Source organism: Myotis daubentonii, chromosome 14 (genome assembly GCF_963259705.1).
Source record: "Myotis daubentonii chromosome 14, mMyoDau2.1, whole genome shotgun sequence".
Taxonomy (NCBI): Eukaryota; Metazoa; Chordata; class Mammalia; order Chiroptera; family Vespertilionidae; genus Myotis; species Myotis daubentonii.
This window is the reverse complement of record NC_081853.1, coordinates 41130039-41151680: the sequence shown is the minus strand read 5'-3', so window position 1 is coordinate 41151680 and position 21642 is coordinate 41130039. Positions and strand designations below refer to the sequence as shown.

The following is a 21642-nucleotide window of genomic DNA, read 5'->3' as shown; positions in this document are numbered from 1 at the left end:
CCCGGAACCTGCACCCCCGCCGCGGCGCGGGGCCCAGGCGCGAGCACCCCGCCCGGCCCTGCACGGAGGCCGGACTCCGGGAGCACCCGCGGCCGCACAGGTGCACCCGGCCGGTCGGCCGCCCGCTCGGCCCCCCTTGCCCGACCTTCTTCCCGGACACCCTCGAACTCCCCTCGGGTCTGCCCCCTGCCTTCCCCGCCCACACGGCACGCAGCGCCCGGGGCTCCCCCCCCCCCCCCCCGTTTTCCATCTCGGCACCAAACCCCCGACTTCACAAAGGCCCATCCCCCACGCCCAGGCCGACGCCGGGCCGGGCACCCCGCGCCCCGGCCTTTGTCTTGTGCTCACCTGGGCGCTTAGAGCATCAATTAGGGGGACCAAGTTCGAGGCCTCTAAGCCTCGTCCACCTTGGAAACGGTGCCTTCTATCTTTATAACTTTTTCCGCTCCTCTCATAGAAAGCCCTACAGGACTATGGTTTAACTTAAAAATCTCACGGGGCAACACAGTAAAAAAAAACAACACACACAAAAAAACTAACACATACAGACACACTCTAAAGGCAATCTGAATCCTAATGGCCGCTTTTCTCTGCCCAGAGCTTCTGAGGGCAGGCAGGCTGGAAGCGATGGGGAACAGGTTTTAGAAGGCACTGTGTTTCCCAGGTGGAAGTGAAGAGAATTGAACGGTGGTGATGGGGAAAGTTCTTTAAACCTTCCTGCCGGAGAACACGTCCTGCCCCCTACGAATCCGGTCCACCTTGGGAAGGGGCTTGCTTGGTCTCTGCTGACATTTAGTTACCTGGGCCCCGCTAAATTCTGCTGCTACCCATAGGCATTTCGGTTGAGATACGTGGCTCCCTGCTGTTTGGCTCATTCTCATATGTGAGACGAAAAGTTTGGCATCCTGGTTTCCCCGATTCTTTACCTGCCTGCATATTTGAATGACGGTACATTAAGACCTACACAGGCAGGAAAAACTATCCACTCCCCTAGCACAACTGGTATAATACATACTGACTTCATTTCTCCTGGTCTACCCAACCTCTACTACAAAACAGTCACGAAAAACTCGTTGCTTAATACCTAAAAAGTGTCACACCACACCGCTTTATCCACTTCCTCTCTACAACACACACTTGCACACGTTCCACGGAGTAATTCTTGTCCAGACCACTCTCAATGGGGGCTTTCCTCTAGCAGCGGCCTAGAAACCACTTCCCAAAATGCAGGTAAGTAACCTTTGTCACCCCACTTCTTGATTGGCCCTGTGCTGGTTCTCACTCTATCTCCTAGGATACCTGCTCCTTCCAATTCTATGGGCAACACCTGCTTCCAAATCAATCTATTTCACAGAGTCGCTTCGATAGGGTCCCACGAAGATCAATGTCCCTTTTTCTTTCCTGGACACACTGTCCCTCTCCGTTTTTTACCTTTACTATTAACCTTAGCTCTACTTTAACACTCTCAGCTAGTCTTTCAGCAAGATATCCAGAGAGCTAAAACCAACATTAACGTTATAGGTAATATTGCCGTCTGTAGCTTCTCACCGTTCTGTGTTTTTTTTTTCCTACACCTACCATCTCTTTCCCAGGCATTTCCAAGTAAGTTTTTAACTCCCTTAGTATAAATAGACAAATTGTCTCATGACAAATCTATAATTTGCTGACACAAAGCAGACTGCTTTATATCTGAAACCTGTGCCTTTACCCCCAAACATATACATGTTCAGCAGGGACAGTCAGCAAAAATATAAAAACACTAATGACCTAAAGCAAATATCCTGTCTTAGTCAAGTCAGGCTAAAAGCTGTGGATCCGGAGCCCAGGCCCTGGGAGGGAGGTGGAGGAGAGCAGACTAAGGAAGGCCCCATCCAAAGTGGGCAGGGTAGACGCCAGGTTCTGGGAGAACCAGCATAGGGCTCGTCAATGAGGGCCCATGAGGACTCCTGGGAAGTGGATACGCAACCAAACCAACCCCCTGAAAGTGAGAACCCTCTGGCCAAGGCATCTTGCCACTTAATTCTAGACCTCTGCAGTCTACACTACTTAAAACAAGCTGAAGCCACTCACTCCCTCATCTGCCCATGGTTTGGTTACCAAAGCACTTGACCAACATTTCAAATTTCAAGTCAGGGAAGATGACGGAACACACTTTCAAGTTCCAGGTTCGCTCCTCAGTGGAGAGAGCGAAAGCCTCGTGTTCCATTTTATTTTACATTCTTTCAAGAAAGATATCCCCATCTAACGCACCACTTGGATTCTTTACGATCTTCCTGGTTTGCCACTTTAAAGTTTAAGGACTGTCCACCTGAGAGCAGTAAGGATTTATGAAATGTGTGGGGCTTCCCAGGAATCTGCTATAGGTTCTTTTAAGGGTTGCGGGGATCAGAGGATATTACTGAAGGATGGTGGATGTAAAAAAGTAGCTTCTTCCAGAGTGATAAGAGGAAAAGAAGAAAGAAAAAAAGAGCCACCACTTGAATTCAACTTCGAAACACACACACAAACTCAAGGTTTTACAGCACAAGAGAGCATGGAAACATTTAAGTCTCCCCGAAATTTGGTAAATTGAATCTCTTAAGCAGAACAAACGAGAATCCCCCAAACCACCTAGAATTACCATCTCACATCCTGTATTGATCGATTCATTCATCGGCCTCAACTCTCCAAATCAGAAAAACCTCTTTCAATTCCACACGAACACTTCTGTCTCCACCTGTTACATGTTTTTAGCCCACTAACATGAGTTCTTTACTCCTTCTGCAATTTCTGGGAGAAAGCTCTCTCTATTCAAAAAAGATCTGATGTGCAACAGGTGAGGAGGATGGAAGACGGGAACGGAATTCATTTTGATAGAGTTGTCTGGGCAGGTATTAGTAACTACGTGCGATGCCGGCCCTGGGGGAGGGGAAGAGGTCACCGATTAGTGATTAATAGGACCAGTCATTTGAAATCAGATGGGAGGGTCAGTAGTAGAAGCAATGAGGATTCTTACAAACTTCAGGAAGAAACGTGAGAGGCAAGTCACAACAGCTGCAGGTGGACAATGATTAGGAAAAAAATACAGAAGAAGCGAGAGAGAAAAAAATAGTGAGGGCTTCCCAGGCCCTTTTTTTTTTCTCTCATTTTTCAGAACACACAAATCGCGAGGAGCATTGACGTCTACCCTCCCCGGGCGGGAGACCACATAGACGCGGCGAGAGGCCGTTCGGGCCGTAGGAACCTGCGGAGGGAAAGTCCGGTACCTCTTGGCGCTGGTGGAGAGGAGCTTGGAGTTCTTGCTCATGCTGACTCTGCTCTCCTTCTTCTTGGGGGTGTTGGCTTCTTTCTCGGTTGGCTGGTTGGAGGACGAAGAGGAGGAAGAGCTGGTGCTGGCCCTCGAATCGTCATCCGACATAGCGGACCCCCCACCCCACCCCGCAAACAGCCCCTGCAGCGGGAGGGAGACAGAACAGAGAAACACGCCCCTGCAGCCGGTGTCGGCGCGGCCGCCGGTGCCCTCGGGGGGCTGGGTCGGGGGTGCGCCCGGCCGCCTCCCGCCCTCCACTCGCCTCGCCGCGTCTCCGGCCCAAGAAGGCTTCTGCAGCTTCCACGCGCCTTGTTTGTTTATTTCTGGCCCCCAGCGGGGGACACGGTGGGAAAAGGGCCTCTCCTCGCCCCCAACCCACCCCATCCCAGGGCTCCCCTCGGGGCTGGGAGGGGAGCAGCCCAGCGGGCGGAGGGGGAGGGGGCGGAGGGAAGGTCCCGGCGGGCGCCGGCCTCGGGGCTGTTGGGGCGGCTTCCCGGGGGTCGCGGGGTGGGGGCCGGGGGAGCCCGCGGGGCCGGGAGCAGAGTTTGGCCGGGTCGGGAAGAGGAGGGGCGGAGAGGAGTCAGAGAGGAAGCCGGAGCGGGGGACGGAGGCGCGGAGCGGCGCCCCGTGGGGGAAGGGAGAGGCCCGCGGGGGGTGGGGGGCAGGGGCGACCGGGCTCAAGGTCCCCGGGCCGCGCCCCGACGCCCCTCCCGCCGGCCGGGCCCTCGCCTCCCGCCCGGGCAGCGCGGCCGCGGCGGGGGTGCCGAGCACACGCCCGGTCGCCACCCCGGCTGGGGGTGGGGGTGGGGGACCAGCCTCCTCGGCGGAGGAATAACAATGAGCCCGTCCGCCCCCAAAGGGTTCATTCCCGTGGCCCCCCGCCCCGGGGGGAGACGGGGCTCCCCCAACTCCCCCTCCCCCGTCCCCGGCCCCCTGGGCGGCCGGTGGGGGGCTCCCGGGGCAGCGCTGACAGTTCCAGCCACGATGCCCCCCCCCGCCCCCGACGCGGGCGGCCCCCGCACCTCACGCGGCCCGGGGTCCCTGCCCATCCCCCGCGGGCTGGCCCCGGACCCCTGGGGCTCCCCGGCCCCGCTCCGCCCCCCCCGCCCCCCCTCCGTCAGCCCCGCGCCCGGCGGCCCGGGCGGCGCGGGTCGGGGGAGGTGGCGAGGGTGTCCCCGAGGCCCCGCGCCGGGCCGGGGGGCGGCGGGGGATCCCCGTACCTCTCTTTGTGTCTGGCTGCTCCGTGCCGCCGCGGCGGCTGTGCTGCGGCTGCGGCTGGGCCTGGCCACTCGTGTCTCTCTCGCTGGGAGAGAAGCGGAAGTGCAGCAACAGCAACTATTAAACAGGCAATGGCTTCCCCCAGCCACACACGCTCCGCACACACTCCTCCTCCCGCTCCTCCCGCCCCGCGCCCGCGTCCCCTCCCCCACCGCCGATCCCACCCACCCGCGCTCCCCGCCCCTGCCCATCTCCGGGCTGGGGGGGGGGGTGCGAAGGGGCCCCCCGGGAAACCCTGCCCCCTCCCCACTCTCACCCCCACCCAGCGCCTCCTCGGGGCGCCCGGGACGAGGGCGAAGGGGGTGCATTTGCTCTCAAGTGGTTTGGGGACCTGGATCTGGGGCTGGAGAGGGGAAGCCCCTCCGAGGGGCGGGGTGGGGGGCGGGGGGAGGGGGGAGGGATGGGAACAGGAGGCCATCGGGGGCCACCAGAGGAAGTTCTTTCCGATAAAGGCTTTTGGAAAGGGGGGTGGGGGGGGCAAATTGGCGAAAAAAAGATGGTAACCTGGTGGCAAGGACCTTAGCTAATGCAGCGGGAACTCCTCAAAAGTGATGGGTTTAAGGGGGAAAAGGAAAGCCCAGGGCAGGTTTCCCTTTCGGCTTCTCCCTTTGGCAGTTTACCTGCGGGCGGCCGGTGGGTGTGGGCTCGCCGGGGAGAAAACCCCAGACAACTGGTCTTCTGCCCCAGCGCGTGCCGGTTCCCAAGGTTAGCCTCTTCCGTCACTTTTTACAGACGGGTGGTGTTTTATAGGAGTGAGACGAAGGATTTCGTGACAGGTCGAAAAAACAACGTGTAGCAGGCTCAGAAATGTGAGACATTCCCCGGGAATCAACCTTTTACTACTGAATTGGACTGCATTTAGAGTCTTTTGGTGTCAGTTTACTTTAGACACAAAGTTTGATGGTTGGAAGTTGGACTAAGTCTTTTGGTGACTCCTACAATATAAGGGCGATTCAAATCATCATTTAAAAAAACAATCAGTAATTCTTCTGAATTGTTCCTAATTTAGTATTTTTACCAAGATTAATTTTTTTAAAGATGAAGTCATCAAAAGGAGATTAAGCCATCAAGGTACGATGTAGTTTCTTATTTGTTATTTCTGTTGGAGGGAACTGCTGAGACATGTGCCTTGCTACACATACAAGGTCTGTGCCTTAAGGAGACCGCCCCGTCATTTCCAGGGGCCACTAAATGATCTCCTTCAAGTGGCCATCCTTTTCCATGGCAACAGTGGTTCAGTTACCCGCAGGACAACACAAGACATAAAGCCTACCGCATACCCACTAACCAGGAAAACATTCTTACCACCTCCCTAAACCCCTTTTGGCCCTCAACACGAAACTCCAGCGTTATCAAGATTCATAAAGTAATTGCGCAGGCTGCTTGCTCAATCCTTACCAGGAAACCGTATACTAGGAATTGTCAGCATCAAGGACTCCAATAGCTGGGAAAAATCTATTGATTATCATTTTAGCCTCCAGCCTCCTGTCTGCAGACAGAGCTACCCCTCAGTGCTCAAATACATAGGAAATTTGAAAAGATCCCCAGACAAGTGTTTGCTTTCAGGAGTTTATATATTCCTGCTAGAATATATAAAAACAATGACATTCCCTGCTGTACGCTATTTGAAAACAAAATCTCCTTAAAACCAGGTTGTATACGTTTTGTACTTCTGATGAGAAAGATATAAATTCAAGAGAAAAACAATAAGCAAGTGTAAGTATGAAATAAACTCAGCTGGGATGAAGAAAATAATCTAAAGACAGTTATCACAATTGAAACTTTCTTAAAAAAATTTGGGTTTCTGATACATTAAAATGCCAGTCTCCACTATGATTACAACCAGTAAAAAAAAAAAAAAAATATATATATATATATATATATATATATATATATATATATATATATATATCATATATAGAGAGATGAGAGCTGGCAGAGAACACAGGAAAATAAAAAGTTCCGTTTGCTGATGTGACGAAGATGGTGGGTGACTTTTTCTTCAGTTGGTTTACAGAAACTGTATGCTTGGGTACTAACCACAATAATATTTTTGTAAAACAACTGAATATGGTACTTTGTGTTGCATTGTTGATGCTTGGGTTGGACTGGCCCCTGGGGAAATAAATCATGGACTCCAGGGCTCCTCCACAAGAGGGAAGTGCTCCCAGCCACCAGTCTGGAAGGACACCAGCCTCTGTGGCCTTTCTTATCCCTAGCCCTGGTTAGTTCTTTATGGTTGGCGAATGACCTACTGAGGGGCAATAAAAACCTCAAAATGTTTAGAAAAGAATCCACTGCTCTCAAAAGACTAATCTTCATGTCAGATTATTTTAAATATACAGTTGTCTCACTGTCTCAGTCATAAAAATAAAAACTCACTCACCACCTTCTAGCTTTTCTACTTATTAACTAACTACAAGGCCAAAGGAGCTAACCTGACCAGTCTGAGCTTCAGTTTCCTCATCTACAAATACCTGCGCAGAGTTGCTAAAAGGATCAAACGTGTATCTATAATGAAGGTGGTTTATGAATTGTTATGCAAAGTAAATGATTACCCCTGCCTGATCCTACATCTTAGGAAGTTTGTTAAGACACAGGGTCTTTATGACTTAGAGTGGATGAGAAACCACCTTAGGAGAAAGACAGCGTCAAGGAATCAGAGGATTTTCTTTACTAGAAGGTGCCTAAGCTATCTCTGAGTTCAAATTCCTCACGGTGCAGATAAAGAAATTAAGGCAAAGAAGCCTATCCAAGGTCATGCAGTAAATCCATGACCAAATTTGGGCTATGGCCCTTGCTGTCCACAAATAATTTTGTTGGTTCTGGCAATATTGGGAGATGGGTGCAGCAGGGAGGAGAAGGCTCAATTATAGTTTAAAATATATATTAAATATATATTAAATATAACTCTGATATAAACAATCAAGACAGTTGGGAAAGTGGAAAAATAGAAGCAAGTTAAGGGAATCACTGATTTTATGACATTTATTTGAACCAATTAATGTCCCCTGTTGAAGTTTCCTACTCTCCATTCTGAGAATGATCCTTATTATTTATTTCATATGTGTGGATATAGTTTTAATACATAGCACATTCTCATGCTGTATTCTCCTAAAGAAAGCAAAGGGTATTCCACAAAAATACCCCTCTGCCCCTCCCCCAACTCTGTCGTAGTCTATGCTGCCGGAGCAAGTGCATTTATTTGATGCTTTGATAGGAATGCGCCATTTACACTTAAAAGATGCACCCAGTCAGAGAAGCCCAATTGGTGCAAAACTGTGATAACCATGGGCTTTGAGAAAGTGGGCTTAAGTTTTTACCAATACCTATTTCTGATTCTCAGAAGGATCCAGCTCCCTTCTTTAAGCCATCTGTAGAGTATCGAGCGCTTTTAAGTAGAAGCACTTGAAGGTCAAGGTGCTGCCTGATCCCTGGGAGGTGAAATAATACAGTTTATTCAAAAGCAAGAGACCCAGTCTCACTTTTGAGCACTCCTATTTATGCCTTGCTGTTTACACTGAACTTCAATATTTCATAAAGGTCACCATTCTCTCTGGCCAATTTCACACCCAAAAAATTGTCAAGCAGCCCTGCCCGGTGTGGCTCAATTGGTTGGAGCATCTTCCAGGACATGGAGCGGCGGCCGGCGGGTTTGATTCATGGTCAGGGCACAGACTTGGGTTGGGGTGAGTACTGGAGGCAACTGATATCTCTCTCTCTCTCTGTCTCTCTCTCCCCCCATGCCCTTCCTCTCTCTAAAATCAATTGAAAAAACGTATCCTTGGGCAAGGATTTTAAAAAATTGTCAAATTAACATTTTTTTCTTTCTTTTTTTTCCCTCTCTTTTTAAAACACATTAATATTTTAAAATATGGATTTTAGACTTACCTTATGACTAAACAGAAAGGATTTCCTTTTGTGTCAAAAGAAAAAAAATCTTATGTTTGGAATTTTAAAAGAATTTCTATAAAGCCTTTCTGAAAAGATGGACTCACTGGGGATTTTGGTCTACTTTGTCTTATTTTACGATGCTCCTTTGCCCGAAAAATCCGTTCCTTAGAGAGAAAGATAAGGAAGGTTCCCAAAGAAGGGTCAATTCCAGGAAGCCTAATGAGAGCTGGGGCTTTTATCTTCAATTCGGGTCATTTTTCCATAGGCTTTCTTTAAAAACACTGATCCCTTTGAAAAAACCTCTTCCCTCAGCATTGTCCTGAATGTTGCTATCACAGGAAGCTAGGGCAGCTATATTATTTTTTCTACCACATGGAGGCATTGAACAACCATGTGATTTTCAAAATTTACCAAGACTTGATAAAAATCTAATGCTTTCTCAGGCACGGACGAAAGGTTTATTTGATGTCGACAAATGGGTAGTATTTAATATGAAGGCATTCTTTTCAATTTATAATTTAGCATTTCAACTGTATGGCCTCTTCTCTAAACAAACTTCCTTCTTCAACCTCCTACATATTGGTAACATAAGGACAGACTATATTGGGATATACTGGATTGCAGTTTGAGCTATTTGGTTCATTCATCTCTGAAACCTTTTCTTGAATTTAACACATTGCCGGGGAGGGGTGTTGCTTTTCTTTTCTTTTTTCTTATTTCTTTTTAAACTTAACACTTTCTTAGTTACTAAAATTTGGAGGAATAAAGCAGTAGGGAAATTACTTTTATTTCACATTCTTAATTATCAATTGTGGAACTTTTTTTAAAAACATCAACACCTTGTGTGGCTCAGTGGTTGGGTGTCGCCGACCTATGAACCTAGAGGTCACAGTTTGGTTGGAGCACATGCCCAGATTGTGGACTGGATCCCCAGAGTGGGGTGTGCAGGAGACAGCTGATCGATGATTCTCTCTCATCATTGATGTTTCTATCTCTCTCTCCCTCTCCCTTCCTCTCTGAAATCAATAAAAATATATTAAAAAAAAGATCCTTGGACCAGATCCTTTACTGAATGGGAAAAAATATTATAACGAATATAATTAGGTAAATTGAAAAAAAATTATGAGTATGGAAGTTAGATTAGATTGACGTTCCAAATCAATGTTAAGTTTCCTGAAGTTGATAACTATACTGAGGATATTCTTGTTTTGGAAAAATACACACTGAAACATTACAGGGTAAAGAGCCTTGATGTCTGAAAATGATTTAAATAGCTTGGAAAAATAACTGACAATATGTGTGTGTGTAGAAAGGAGACGAGAGAGAGAGAGAGAGAGAGAGAGAGAGAGAGAGAGAGAGAGAGAGAAGAGAGAGGGAAGAGAGAGAGAGAGAGAATAAAACAAATGTGCTAAAACATTACAAATTGGCGAATCTGGGGAAAGGGTACATCAGTGTTCTCTGTATTATTCTGTGACTCTCCTGTAAATGTAGTCACCTCAAGAAGAGATTGCCAACTCATTACATGTCTCTGGATTGTTTCACTTCTTAAGATAAGTGTGCACTACTTTAGTACATTTAAAAAACCTAACCACTGACTCTTAAAAGGACAAAATATATATGGAAGCAGAAAATCTCAGGGAGTCACTGTGGGTAGATTAATGTATTGAAAGACTCAGAAAAGTAAGAGTGGAGAGAAGGATGAAAAGTAGGTACTCGAGTTTACAGGGGGGCTCCATGTGAGCTAAGAAGCCTGGATTTCATTAAAGGGTAAAAGGCACAAGGGAGAGACAGCAGAGGCATTTTAGCCTAATGGGTATTTTTAAAAGATTAGTTTGGTAGAAAAGCCAGAAAGGAGCGAAAGAAGTCAAGGAAACTTCAAGGAAGCCATTGAGGAGTGCAGGCTTAGGGAAGCAGCTCCTAATTCCTAATTCTCTGCGCTTACTTAATTAATCACTGTGTAATGTTGAAGCTCTGGGAATTTAAGTCCCTCGATGGCAGAATATACGCCTGCTTAGAAGTATTCTAGAACAGTGCGTGGCACTTAGTAGGCACACTAAAAAATTAGCCTGGCTGTCATGGCTCAGTGCACATGCCCAGGTTGCAGGCTTGATCCCTATCCCAGGTGCAGGTGGCAGCTGATCAATGATTCTCTCTCATCATTGATATCTCTCTCTCTCCTTTCCTCTCTGAAATCAATATAACTATATATTTTTTTAAATTAACGAAGGTAGGGAATGAAAACCACACTTGTCTTTACCGGTAATAGTCCTGTTTTCCTGTCCCCACCTCCTCTAAGTCCCAGCATTCACACCATCATCAAGCAGTTGACAAGGGACATGTGGGGTCGTATGAGCGTCCCCAGGATGAGGCCTGAGTGACACCCGACCCCCAGCATGGAAGGGGATTCCAGCCTCATCCTCAGAGGTTCAGAATGCCCAATTAGAAGAGCTCTAGAGATCATCAGGGTACCCTGTTCTATTGACAGTCTTGGAAGCTGAAGTCCAGAGAAGCGAGATGAGTTTTCTGAGGGCAGGCCTAGTTAGCAGCAGAACCAAGAGAAATTAAAGCAGATGATGGGAACTTGTGGAATCCATATCTTTTTTTGGGGGGGGGGGCGGGGGTGGTGGTGGAAGGGAACTGCATTCTAATGGAAATGTTTGAACTGAGAAGGTAAGTTCTGAGAATCCCAAAGAGCTGATAACCCAAACAGCAAAAATAAAACACCATCTATTGATTCCACCTTAAAAACAGAAGAAGCAAAATTTGCAGGTGGAATCCACGTCTTTATAGCTGAAGCATGCAGCAGCAGCCAGGGACTGTGGAAGCCAGGTAACCTCTGTGGAGGTAAGCCTCTTCTGTTCAAGCCACCCAGCACTGCCTTCCACGGAGCTGGGCCCTGTCAGGGTCTTCTAGCCCCTCAGCAGGGGGCATTGGGCTGGGCACAGATTCCTGCTCAGTCTCTCTCTCATTCCCTCCCTCCCTCCCTCTCTCTGTCTCTCTCTCCTTCTTTGTTTCCTGAGTTACACTCACTGAATTGAAAGCAACCCTAAATCTCACAATGAGGTGGGATCAGATACTTGTAACTATGAGGATAAACGCTAAGATTCCTATATTCCCCTGTTTCCTTAGATCGAGCTGGCAACCCAAGCATGTGCCCTTAACCGGAACCGAACCTGGGACCGTTCAGTCCGCAGGCTGATGCTCTATCCACTGAACCAAACCAGCTAGGTCCCAAGGCCCGAATTTATCTGACTTCTCAGTGAGCCAAAGCAACCCAGCCTAGGCTCACATTCCCATCCAGGCTCTCTCCTGTTGCTGCTTCTATTCTAGGTCCTTCCTTGTTTCAGTGTCCTCAGCTTTAATAAACGTCCTCTCAAAATAAAAAAGAAAAAGAAAAATGAAGTAAAAAAACAGGTGGGGCATGACCACTTTGGCTTATGGCTAGGTCATACGTCACATCACAACACTGGGCCCCCCAGCAGCTGTGGGAGGCTAAAAGCTGGGGAGGTCCTTGCCCCCTTCCCCCACTGCCTCGTTCTTCTCCACTCCTCCACCTTAGCGGGGAGCAGAGTTCAGGCAGTTAAAGGATGAACAGAGCGGTTTCTATACCCACACTGCCCTTGTATCAGCCACCTCTCCAGCATCCTTCAACCTCTGAGCTTTTGTTGCTGCAGATGTAAAACTGGGATAATAAAACTCCCTTTATGAGATTTTTGAAGGTTAAATGAGAAGCGCTTAGTCCAGTGCCTGGGATGGCCTAAGTGCCTGATAAATGGTAGCTATCCTCAGTTGAATCTCACATGTTGTCTGGGCCGAATGTATTTTTCAAGACTTCATTCAGTGACCTCCAACTTTCTTTGTCTGTTCCAGAGTTAGTAGATCAGAAGACTACACGCAGTCAGATCTCACTTAGATGCTGTTTGGCACTGTTTCTTGTCTGTTGAGAAATTGCAAGCAAAGAGATGGGAGGAGGACCACCTCCTTATTCCAGCTCCAGTGCAATGCCCAGCTCACGGGACTGAGTAACACCTGCTGATTGGCCGTTACAGTGGCAGGAGCCTCCGAGAGAGCATGAACAAACAGGTAAGTCAGAAGACATCTGGGTTTTGCCCAGAAACGTTCCTCTCTCAATGAGTGAGTCAGAAGGGACCCAAGTATGTGATGCTTCCACTTAAGTTGTTTGGAAAACTGTCAGGTGATGGATCATTTCAGAGGATTTGTGTCTCCTACGTGGAATCAATTCCCTTTTTCCCTAGATGGAACATTAGTTTGTCTAGCCTCTTAAAAGTGTTCAATCAAGAGATCCTTCACGAAACGGCAAGTGGGGGTCTTCAGAGAGATTGAAAACATATGGACCTTCTCTGGGAAACTTGTCAATCACAACGTGGGCAAGTGTGGGAAACGTTGGTGACAGTGTTTAGGTTCTTTAACATGATTACTTTCCCCTATATGATGTGCACCTTGGATTCCCAGAAGCAATACACCTATTATAACGAGCACTTTCTGTTTGAAAAAGTCATGTTCTGCAACATCTGCTCAGGTTCATATGACAATCTAGGGGAAAGGTTTAGAACTTGGTAATTTGGGGGCAATATTTGTCCTCCTCTGAGAGTCCTTACTTTTTGCTAGGTTTAGGGGTTGAGAGCCACAACTTTTCTTTGAAAACAGAGTTTTGTTTTGTTTTTCCATATAATTACATAAAGTAAAGATTTATATTCAGAAATGCTCAGATAGGGAATAAGCCACTTACCCACGACTCTGGGTCACTCCTTGGCACTGCTGTCCTTACGTGATTTAAGCAGAGGGCGTAGAAGGATCCTTTCTAACACTGAGTTTTACATTCCAATATTTAGAGTTTATTTAGTTCCAGTTGTGTCTTTAAATCTTGGCGGGGGTGTGGGGGTGGTCTCAGAGGTATGTATTTAAGATGTTATTTTTGGAAACTACTAGAGAATGAAATGAAAACTTGCTATTTTCCTTGAACGTGGCATGAAAGTAAAATAAAGATTTTTATGAATGTGGATGTAAGTATATTTGCTCTTCTCAAACTTTCTCACTTGGAAATGAGTGGTTTAGAGCAGAGCCTGGAATAGGGCATTCAAATTCTATAGACTTTTCTTAGCTCTGTCCCTGACTATGGACTAATCTTTTGTTGGTTTGTTTTTATATTTTTATTGATTTCAGAGAGGAAGGAAGAGGGAGAGAGAGATAGAAACATCAGTGATGAGAGAGAATCATTGATTGGCTGCCTCTTGAGTGCCCCCCACTGGGGATCGAGCCCCAAACCCAGGCATTTGCCCTTGACCAGAATCAAACCCAGGACCCTTCAGTCCACAGGCCGATGCTCTATCCACTGATCCATACCAGCTAGGGCTATGGACCAATCTTTACCAAAATTATCAATCATCCTCTTAAAAAAATAAAACAAAAACCCCACCCTGACATGCTTTTCTCAATTGTTAGAGCATCAGTCTTTGAACCTAAGGGTCAAGGGCAGATACCATGGGTGGCAGGTTTCATCCCTGGCCCTGGGGCCATGCAGGAGGCAACCAATGTATGTGTCTCTCTCACATTGATGTTTCTCTCTCTCTCTCTCCCTCCCTTCCACTCTCTCTAATCAATGGAAAAAATATCCTCGAGTGAGGAGCAAAACAAAGCCCCAAAGACAAAAAAAAACAACCAACTTGCTTAAAAAAAAAACAAACTTGCTTAGAGCTCCAATGTGTTTACATTATAAACATACTATAATTGATACCATCCCATCATTTATCATTTATTTATTGCACATCTAAATGCTATACAGTCCCAAACTAGATGATTTAAATGTGGCCCTTTATAGCCCAGCCAGAGTGGCTCAGTGGTTAAGCCACTATGAACCAGGAGGTCATGGTTCGATTCTGGGCACATGCTTGGGTTGTGGGCTGCGTCCCCAGTAGGGGGCATGCAGGAGGCAGCCAATCAATGATTCTTTCTCATCATTGATGTTTCTATCTCTCTCTCTCTCCCTTCCTCTCTGAAATCAATCAATCAATCAACCAATCAATCAATCAATCAATGTGGCCCTTTATAGGAATGGCTAGAGAGGTTTTTCCTTAATAGTACAGAGCAGTTTTATTTTGTTTTTAGTGTGGGATTTTTGTGTCCTCTCTTTATGGAAGATGCATGAAACTCCCACTTGTGAAGATGTGGAAGGCAAAGCTGTGCTGTGTCACCATCATCGAGTGGATATTTGGACATGGCACTGGGCTATCTCTGCATCACCTGTAATACGCAGCTTCTGTTTCCAAAAAGACCCCTTTTGCTTGTTTATTTATATTTTATTATGAAAATTTTCAAACACTCATAAAAGTAGAAAGACTAGTACAAGGAGTCCCATATACCCACTCCAACACCGACATTCAAGAAGTGATATTTGTCCTATTTGCTTAAGCAATTTTTTCACTAAATCATTTCAAATTATAGACATTGAGACAAATTACCCCTAAATTCTTCAATGGGCATCTTCAAAAAACAACCACATACCATTATCACACCCGGCAGAACTAGCAATAGTCCCCTAGTATTGTCTAAATGTTCTGTACATATTCAATTCTCTAATTTTCTTTTAGGTTCAGATCAGTATTCTAGTTAAGACCCTGCACACTGCTTTTGTTTGTTTGGTCTCTTTTAATCTAGAACACCCCCCAACCACCCCACCTCGCCCACTTTTTTTTTTCTTCTTTCAATCATGCCCCTGGCTTGTTGAAAAGACACTCCAATTTGTATGGCAGAATGACCCACATTCTGGATTTGCTTGGTTGTTTTTCCTCTTGGTACCGTTTAACATGACCTCCTATCTCTCTTAGGTCCTGTAAGTTTGAGGTTTCATAGAAAGGTGTGATTTATTCCACTTAAAAATTTTTGGCAAGGCAGTCAGTCATAGGTGACACTCTGAACTTCCCATTGCATCACATCAGAGGCAGAGACTCTTTGTCCCTTAAAAGGCCTCTCTCGAGAAGCAGAAACATGTACCATTTCTCACTCATCTTAAAAACACCACTGGGCCTGAAGCCAGAACTATGAATGTCAGTTAGCCTCTCTGATCCTCTGTCTTCTCGTCAGAGACAAAAGCAATTCTAACCTCTGTCCCTTACAGGGTTGTGGCAAGGACCACAGGAGAAATAATACTGAGGCCACCAGTAACTACCATTGATCGGGCAATCACTGAGTCCAGCCCTAGGCAAGAGCCTTCCATTCACGATTTCAGTTAACCCTCACACTGACCACGAGAGGCAGGTACTGGTATTATCAACTCCATTGTACAGATGAGGAAACTGAGAGACAGTTTAAGCAATATGGCCAAGGTCAAACAGCTGGTCAGAGGGAGAGGCAGCGTACGAACTCAACCAGCAGAGCCGTACAGGAAATCATGGTGAGTGCTGAGCAAAAGTGAACTATGGACACGGAAATACCAGTTGTTGTGTTAGGGGACTGGGAGGATGATTTTTCTGCGTTTGTTTTTTCCTTTCCAGTTTTCAGACTGATGTTATTCTATTACTTTAACAACCACGAAATGAATAGGCATTTACAGGGGAAGACATACAATATGGATATAAAATAACAATCAGAATCATTTATTACTTACCTGCTGTAGTGGTACTGACAACAGAATAAAAGGAATCACATCAACAATAATAAAAACCTTTGCCTAGAGGGAAACAGACATATGCAGTGACACCATAAACAGATATTTGGCATTTTCTTCTGCACGTCTCTACTCCTTTTGTCCTGTTTCATTTGACATATGGCTCACTTCATAAAAATGTTTAAATATTGATTTCCAAATAGCTTCACTTGGTCCTAAAACAATATTAACAGACCCTGTGCTTTCTGGAAGGATCTGTTCTGCTGTTTCTGTATAAAAACACACACCACGTTTCGGATTTTTTTTTTTTTCGCCCTTGGATTTCTGAATCAAGAGAATTAAGTCAGTTAATTATCCCTAAACATGATGACCATGTGCTTTCTTTTTAAAGGTCATGGTTAAGGCAAAGAAGCGTGACTGTCAGTGGGTCCTCTGGGTTAAACCTTTCAGATGAGCATCGGTCCCCCTCCAAGGTGTGAAATCGTACTTGGCGTCTGGCATGTAAACCCCCAGAATCCTCAGCCAGAGCCATCGCACATTATGTCCACACAGAATCAAGGTAGCTGTGGCTGCTGCGTGCATTCAACCAAGATCTTTACCACTGGAGTCACGAGGAGGTTTGCCCCGCTGCCTTTCCATTCCGCTTCAAGTATCAGAAATATACATGTTTGCCCAGATGGCATGGCTCAGTGGTTGAGAGCCGACCTATGAACCAGGAGGTCAGGGTTCGATTCCCAGTCAGGGCACATGCCTGGGTTGTGGGCTCTGTCCTCAGTGTGGGGCATGCAGGAGGCAGCCAATCAATGACTCTCATCATTGATGTTACTCTCTCTCTCCCTTCCTCTCTGAAATCAATTTTTTAAAAAAAGAAATACAAAATGTTTAATTTGCTAACTATAGTAATCCTAACCCTGGAAATATTTATTAGAACATATAAAAGGCAGTAAGATCTTTGAAATAAATTTTAAAATATATACATCAAACCATGAGGTGGGGGGGGGGCACCCAAATCTCCCCAGGATGTAAGGTATTCACAAACTTGAAAAATTATAATTATCTTTTATCACAACTGGATGGTTATTTAAAAAATGGTTTCTTGAAAATTTTCCATAGCCTATTTCCTCTTTAAAGCTTCTAAAGATGGGGGGGGGGGATTGTGCAGTTTATTAATTATTACTAGCTGAAATGTATTGGTTACTTTCTATGTTCAAGCACTTCACCTGTCTTATTTCACATAATCTTTACCACAGCCCTTTCAGGTAGCTGCATTTGTGATCCCCAATTTACCGATGAGAAGATTTAGCTTTAGAGAGGTTAAGTCACGTCAGAGTCACACAGCTGTGTGGTGGCAGAGCCAGAATTCAAACTCGCCCAACCTCCCCGCTGCCTATGGACGACAATAAACAATGACTACGATTTTCATCCACTGAATTTCAATCCCCAAGAGTTGGCAAACTCATGACCTAGTAGAATGCCTTGTGGTGCACCTAAAGCAAATCGAGGCAAGGAATCAAGTTGCAAGATGCAGCTTTGGAAACCGGGCCTCAGACTTCCATTTCCTGCACGGTTCCAGGGTAACCCTCCCCCACCCCACCTGGGGCAGCCTGTGGGGTTCTTCCTGAGGACTCTCCCAGCCGCCCCTGTGGCTGCAGCTGCCCTGTCCCTCCCCTCCCTTCCCCTCCCCGCCTTCCTTCGCCTCACAGCCCTGGCAGGGTGGCACCTTGCCTTCTTCCCCTTCCTCTCGGGTTTCACCCAGCAGCCAATCGATTCATAGTTGTCGAATGAATAAATGAATGAAAGCTGGAATGAACCAACAGCTGTCAAACCAGCAACAGATGGAAAAGTACACAAAGGTGCATAAATAGTAAGCAGTTTGCCTAAAATAGCCTCGGCCTGACCAGGGTATAAATGTCATCAAACTTCATGGTAAGCTGGGGAACATTTATTTCTTCTGTATTAGAATATCATGTTTTTGACTTGGCATTTCACACTTGGTTGCCTCGATATGATTCAACACCTCACTTGCTGTGTGATCGGGCCCAGTCACTGCATCTCCGATCCTGGTTTCCACAGTTACAAAATGATGCTAGTCAGTCATACCTCGCAGGTTGTCCTAAGGATCAAATAAGGTCATGCCGGGTGGTTGCTCGGCAAACCGCACCATGCATTTTTTGCCCCCTGCTATTTGTAGCCTGTGTGCATCTAACTGGGGGGACCTAGGTGCATTGTTCAAGAAGGGTGGTGTTGCCCTGGCCAGTGGTGCTCAGTGGTTAGAGTGTTGGCCCATGCACTGATGGGTCTTGGGTTCGATTCCTGGTCAAGGGCACATACCTGGATTGTGCGTTTGTTCCCTATCCTGGGGTCAGTGTGCATGCCGGAGGCAACTTGTCGATGTGTCTCTCTCACATCGATGTTTCTCTCCTTCCCTCCCTCCCTCCCTCCTACTCTCTCTGAAAAGCAATGGCAAAAATATCCTGAGGCGAGGATAACAAGAGAACAAAAATAAAACAAGAAAAAAGAAGGAAGGAATCCGGGAAGAGACCCCTGTAAGTCCCAGAAAGCCTTGGACTCTTGCTCCTCCTTGTCTCAGCCTCAGTTATAACCACTCTTCTGTCAACAGGCTGTCCAGACTGACGGTCAACAACCAGACTGTAGCATGAAGCCAGGCAGTCCCCCTGGGACAGTCATCGCTGAGACAAATGCCTGGCTTGAGCCCCAGCACCTGCCAGGTGGGCATGTCCCAATCCTCCCCGCGAGGCAGCACCCATCTTCCCTTCCCAACCTCCTGCAACTGGCGCAAAAAAGGGGAAAAGAACACTCAGGTGCATTGTCTTTGGCGCATTCTAACTCCTTTCTCCTCCCTGTGGGAATTTCCCTGGGCCTGGGAAACAATTAGCTCGGGAAGCCTGCTCCGGGGTTCGGCGTTTGGATCTTAAAGAATTGACACGGTGATCAAGAAAGTTTGTCAATAAAAGGGGGGGTCTTGCAAGGTCTTCTTTACTCCCCCTCCCCTTTGCTCCCAGTCAGCCTTCTCCTGCCTTCTGTGTAGGAGGAAACCCTTGGAAGTGCCTGTGAAACAAACAAGAAACTGCTTCCTTTTCTTCCACCCACGTTCTGTGCACTAATTTTTAAAACTGAAATCTTCACAGAAAGTGGTTTTGGTGGGCTCGGGAACGCACGCTTTCGTTCTCAGCCCCCAGGCAAGCATTTCACCCAGCGATCCCTTATGTTTTCTAAAAAGTGCAAAGTGAAGTTTCTCCGGCAAAGAAAGACCTAGTATTTTCCCGGGCCTTCTTGCACACAGAGGCCCCTTAGACAATATTTACATCTACGTGTGGGTGAGTTGAGACTGTGCTCGGGGCAGCTGGAATAAGAGAGGCATTGATGGGTTCCAGTAAGGCTGGCCGACATGGAAGGGTAAGGACGGTGTAACCCGGAGAGCGAACGCTGGGTTTGCGAAAAGCATGGAACAGTCACCGAGCACGCCTCCGTGGCGGGCACCGTGCTGACTGCTCCACGGATACCTTCTCATTCTGTCCTCATGACCACCCCGCAAGGTACAAACTAACGCTCCTGATTCACCAGGGAGGAAACAGAGACTCAGACAAGTAGGGGATCTAAAGTCCCAGCCTGACTCGTCTAGACTCTGCTTCTGTCTTTTTTTTTTTTCCTGTTAATCCTCACCCGAGGATATTTTTTCCATTGATTTTTAGAGAGAGTGGAAGGGAGGGGGAGAGACATAGAGAAAGAAACATCGAAGTGAGAGAGACACACCGATCGGTATGACCCCAACTGCACCTAGACCTGTGGTCGGCAAACTGCGGCTCACGAGCCACATGCGGCTCTTTGGCCCCTTGAGTGTGGCTCTTCCTAAGACTTAGGAGTACCCTAATTAAGTTAATGACAATGTACCTACCTATATAGTTTAAGTTTTAAAAATTTGGCTCTCAAAAGAAATTTCAATCGTTGTACTGTTGATATTTGGCTCTGTGGACTAATGAGTTTGGCCTAGACTGAGCCTGCAACCGAGGGACTTGCCCTGGACTGGAATCAAACCGGGACCCTTCAGTCCAAAGGCCAACACTCTATCCAAACTGAGCCAAACCAGCTGGGGCAAGACCCCGCTACTCTTGCGTGATCCGTGGACCAGCAGCACGGGCCAGACGTGGTGGCTGCTTAAATCTGCATTTTACAAGAACCCCCTGCTGCTGTTTATCTCTAAGGATACTGCGGCTCGGAGCACCTGTTCTAATCCTGACCTTCATAGGACAGTTTTTTACCTTTTTGCACCTCTGTTGCTCATCTATGAAATGAGGATGGCTCAAGACTGTCGCTAAGAATCCAATGGAAATTACAGCAGCTTTCTCAGTGTCTCTACGGGGCTTTTTTCAAGTTGGAGTAAACGTCACTGCATGAATGGTAGCAATGATAAAAAAAATCGCTTTTCAAAGAGTTACTACTGAGTGACAATTAGAAGTAATAATACATAGTCAGCATAGGAAATTTGCAAAAATGAAGAAAAGATAAGCCTCGCCGGTGTGGCTCAGTGGTTGAGCGTCGATTCATGCAGAAGGAAATCACTGGTTTGATTCCTGTTCAGGGCACCTGCCCAGGTTGCGGGCTCAATCCTCAGTAGGGGGCATGCAGGAGGCAGCTGATGGATGATGGTTCTCTCTCACCAATGTTTCTATCTAGCTCTCCCTCTCCATTCCTGTCTCTCTAAAATCAATAAAAACATTTTTTTAAAAAAGAAAGAAAACATGAAAACCCTTTCATAAATCCACTATCCTGAGATGACAGCAGAAACATTTAGTTGCATTTCCTTCCAGTATTTTCTCCACACTTATGTGCATGTGTATAAATATATTATTTTTTACCAGATAGGGATCATTCTGTCTATGCACATTTGCATCCTGGATTTTTTTTTCTTCTCACATTTACATGATGAGCATTTTTTAAAACACTTTAAACCAGTGAATGCACAAGCTGCCGCCCAGGGATCAGAAAGTTCTTTTCATGTAGTTTTAATTACTTCCGCTGCAATTTAGGAACTCAGATTGGACCTGCCCTGCGCTTGAGTATCTCAGGGGAGGACCCACTGTGTTTGGAGGGAGAGCATCCTGAGGGACGAAGGCAGGCCCAGGACAGCCTCCGGGCTCCGGGGTGTTAGGGCCCTGCAGAAGCCCGTGTTTGTTCTGGGCCTCACGGCCCCTTTCACCTATGGGACAGACAATGAAAGGTGGCATTCCAACTGTGCAAGCTTCTCCAAAGTAGGATCTGTCTGGTTTTTGTTTTTGCCTTTGTTTTTAAGTCTCTGCACCCCTGTGCTCAGAACTGTGCCTGGCACATGGTAGGTATCCAATGCATCTGAGGGATGAATGAATGGATCAGTAAATGAGTGAATGAATGAATGAATGAATGAGGAGAAGGTGGGCAGCTGCCTAATCCTATATAATAAAAGCGTAATATGCTAAGTGTCTGACCATTAATTTGACCATTTGTTCGACCGTTCGACCAGTCACTATGATGCGCACTGACCACCAGGGAGCAGACGCTC

General features: G+C 46.7%; 1 protein-coding gene across 2 annotated transcripts in view; it reads right to left on the bottom strand.

The window, feature by feature from the left end:
- The window catches only part of LOC132215610 (ubiquitin-conjugating enzyme E2 E1), a 53467-nt gene extending 48791 nt beyond the window's left edge, over positions 1–4676 (bottom strand). Inside the window, exons 1-2 of one of the 2 annotated variants that reach the window (XM_059664077.1) lie at positions 4510–4676; positions 3246–3430 (exon numbers count right to left, since the gene is read on the bottom strand). In XM_059664077.1, the coding sequence (XP_059520060.1) occupies positions 3246–3397 (152 nt within the window). In that variant the 5' untranslated portion in view covers positions 3398–3430; positions 4510–4676. The remainder of the gene's footprint in view (positions 1–3245; positions 3431–4509) is intronic. The other variant, XM_059664078.1, reaches the window with a different exon arrangement.
- Positions 4677–21642: the final 16966 nt, after the last annotated feature.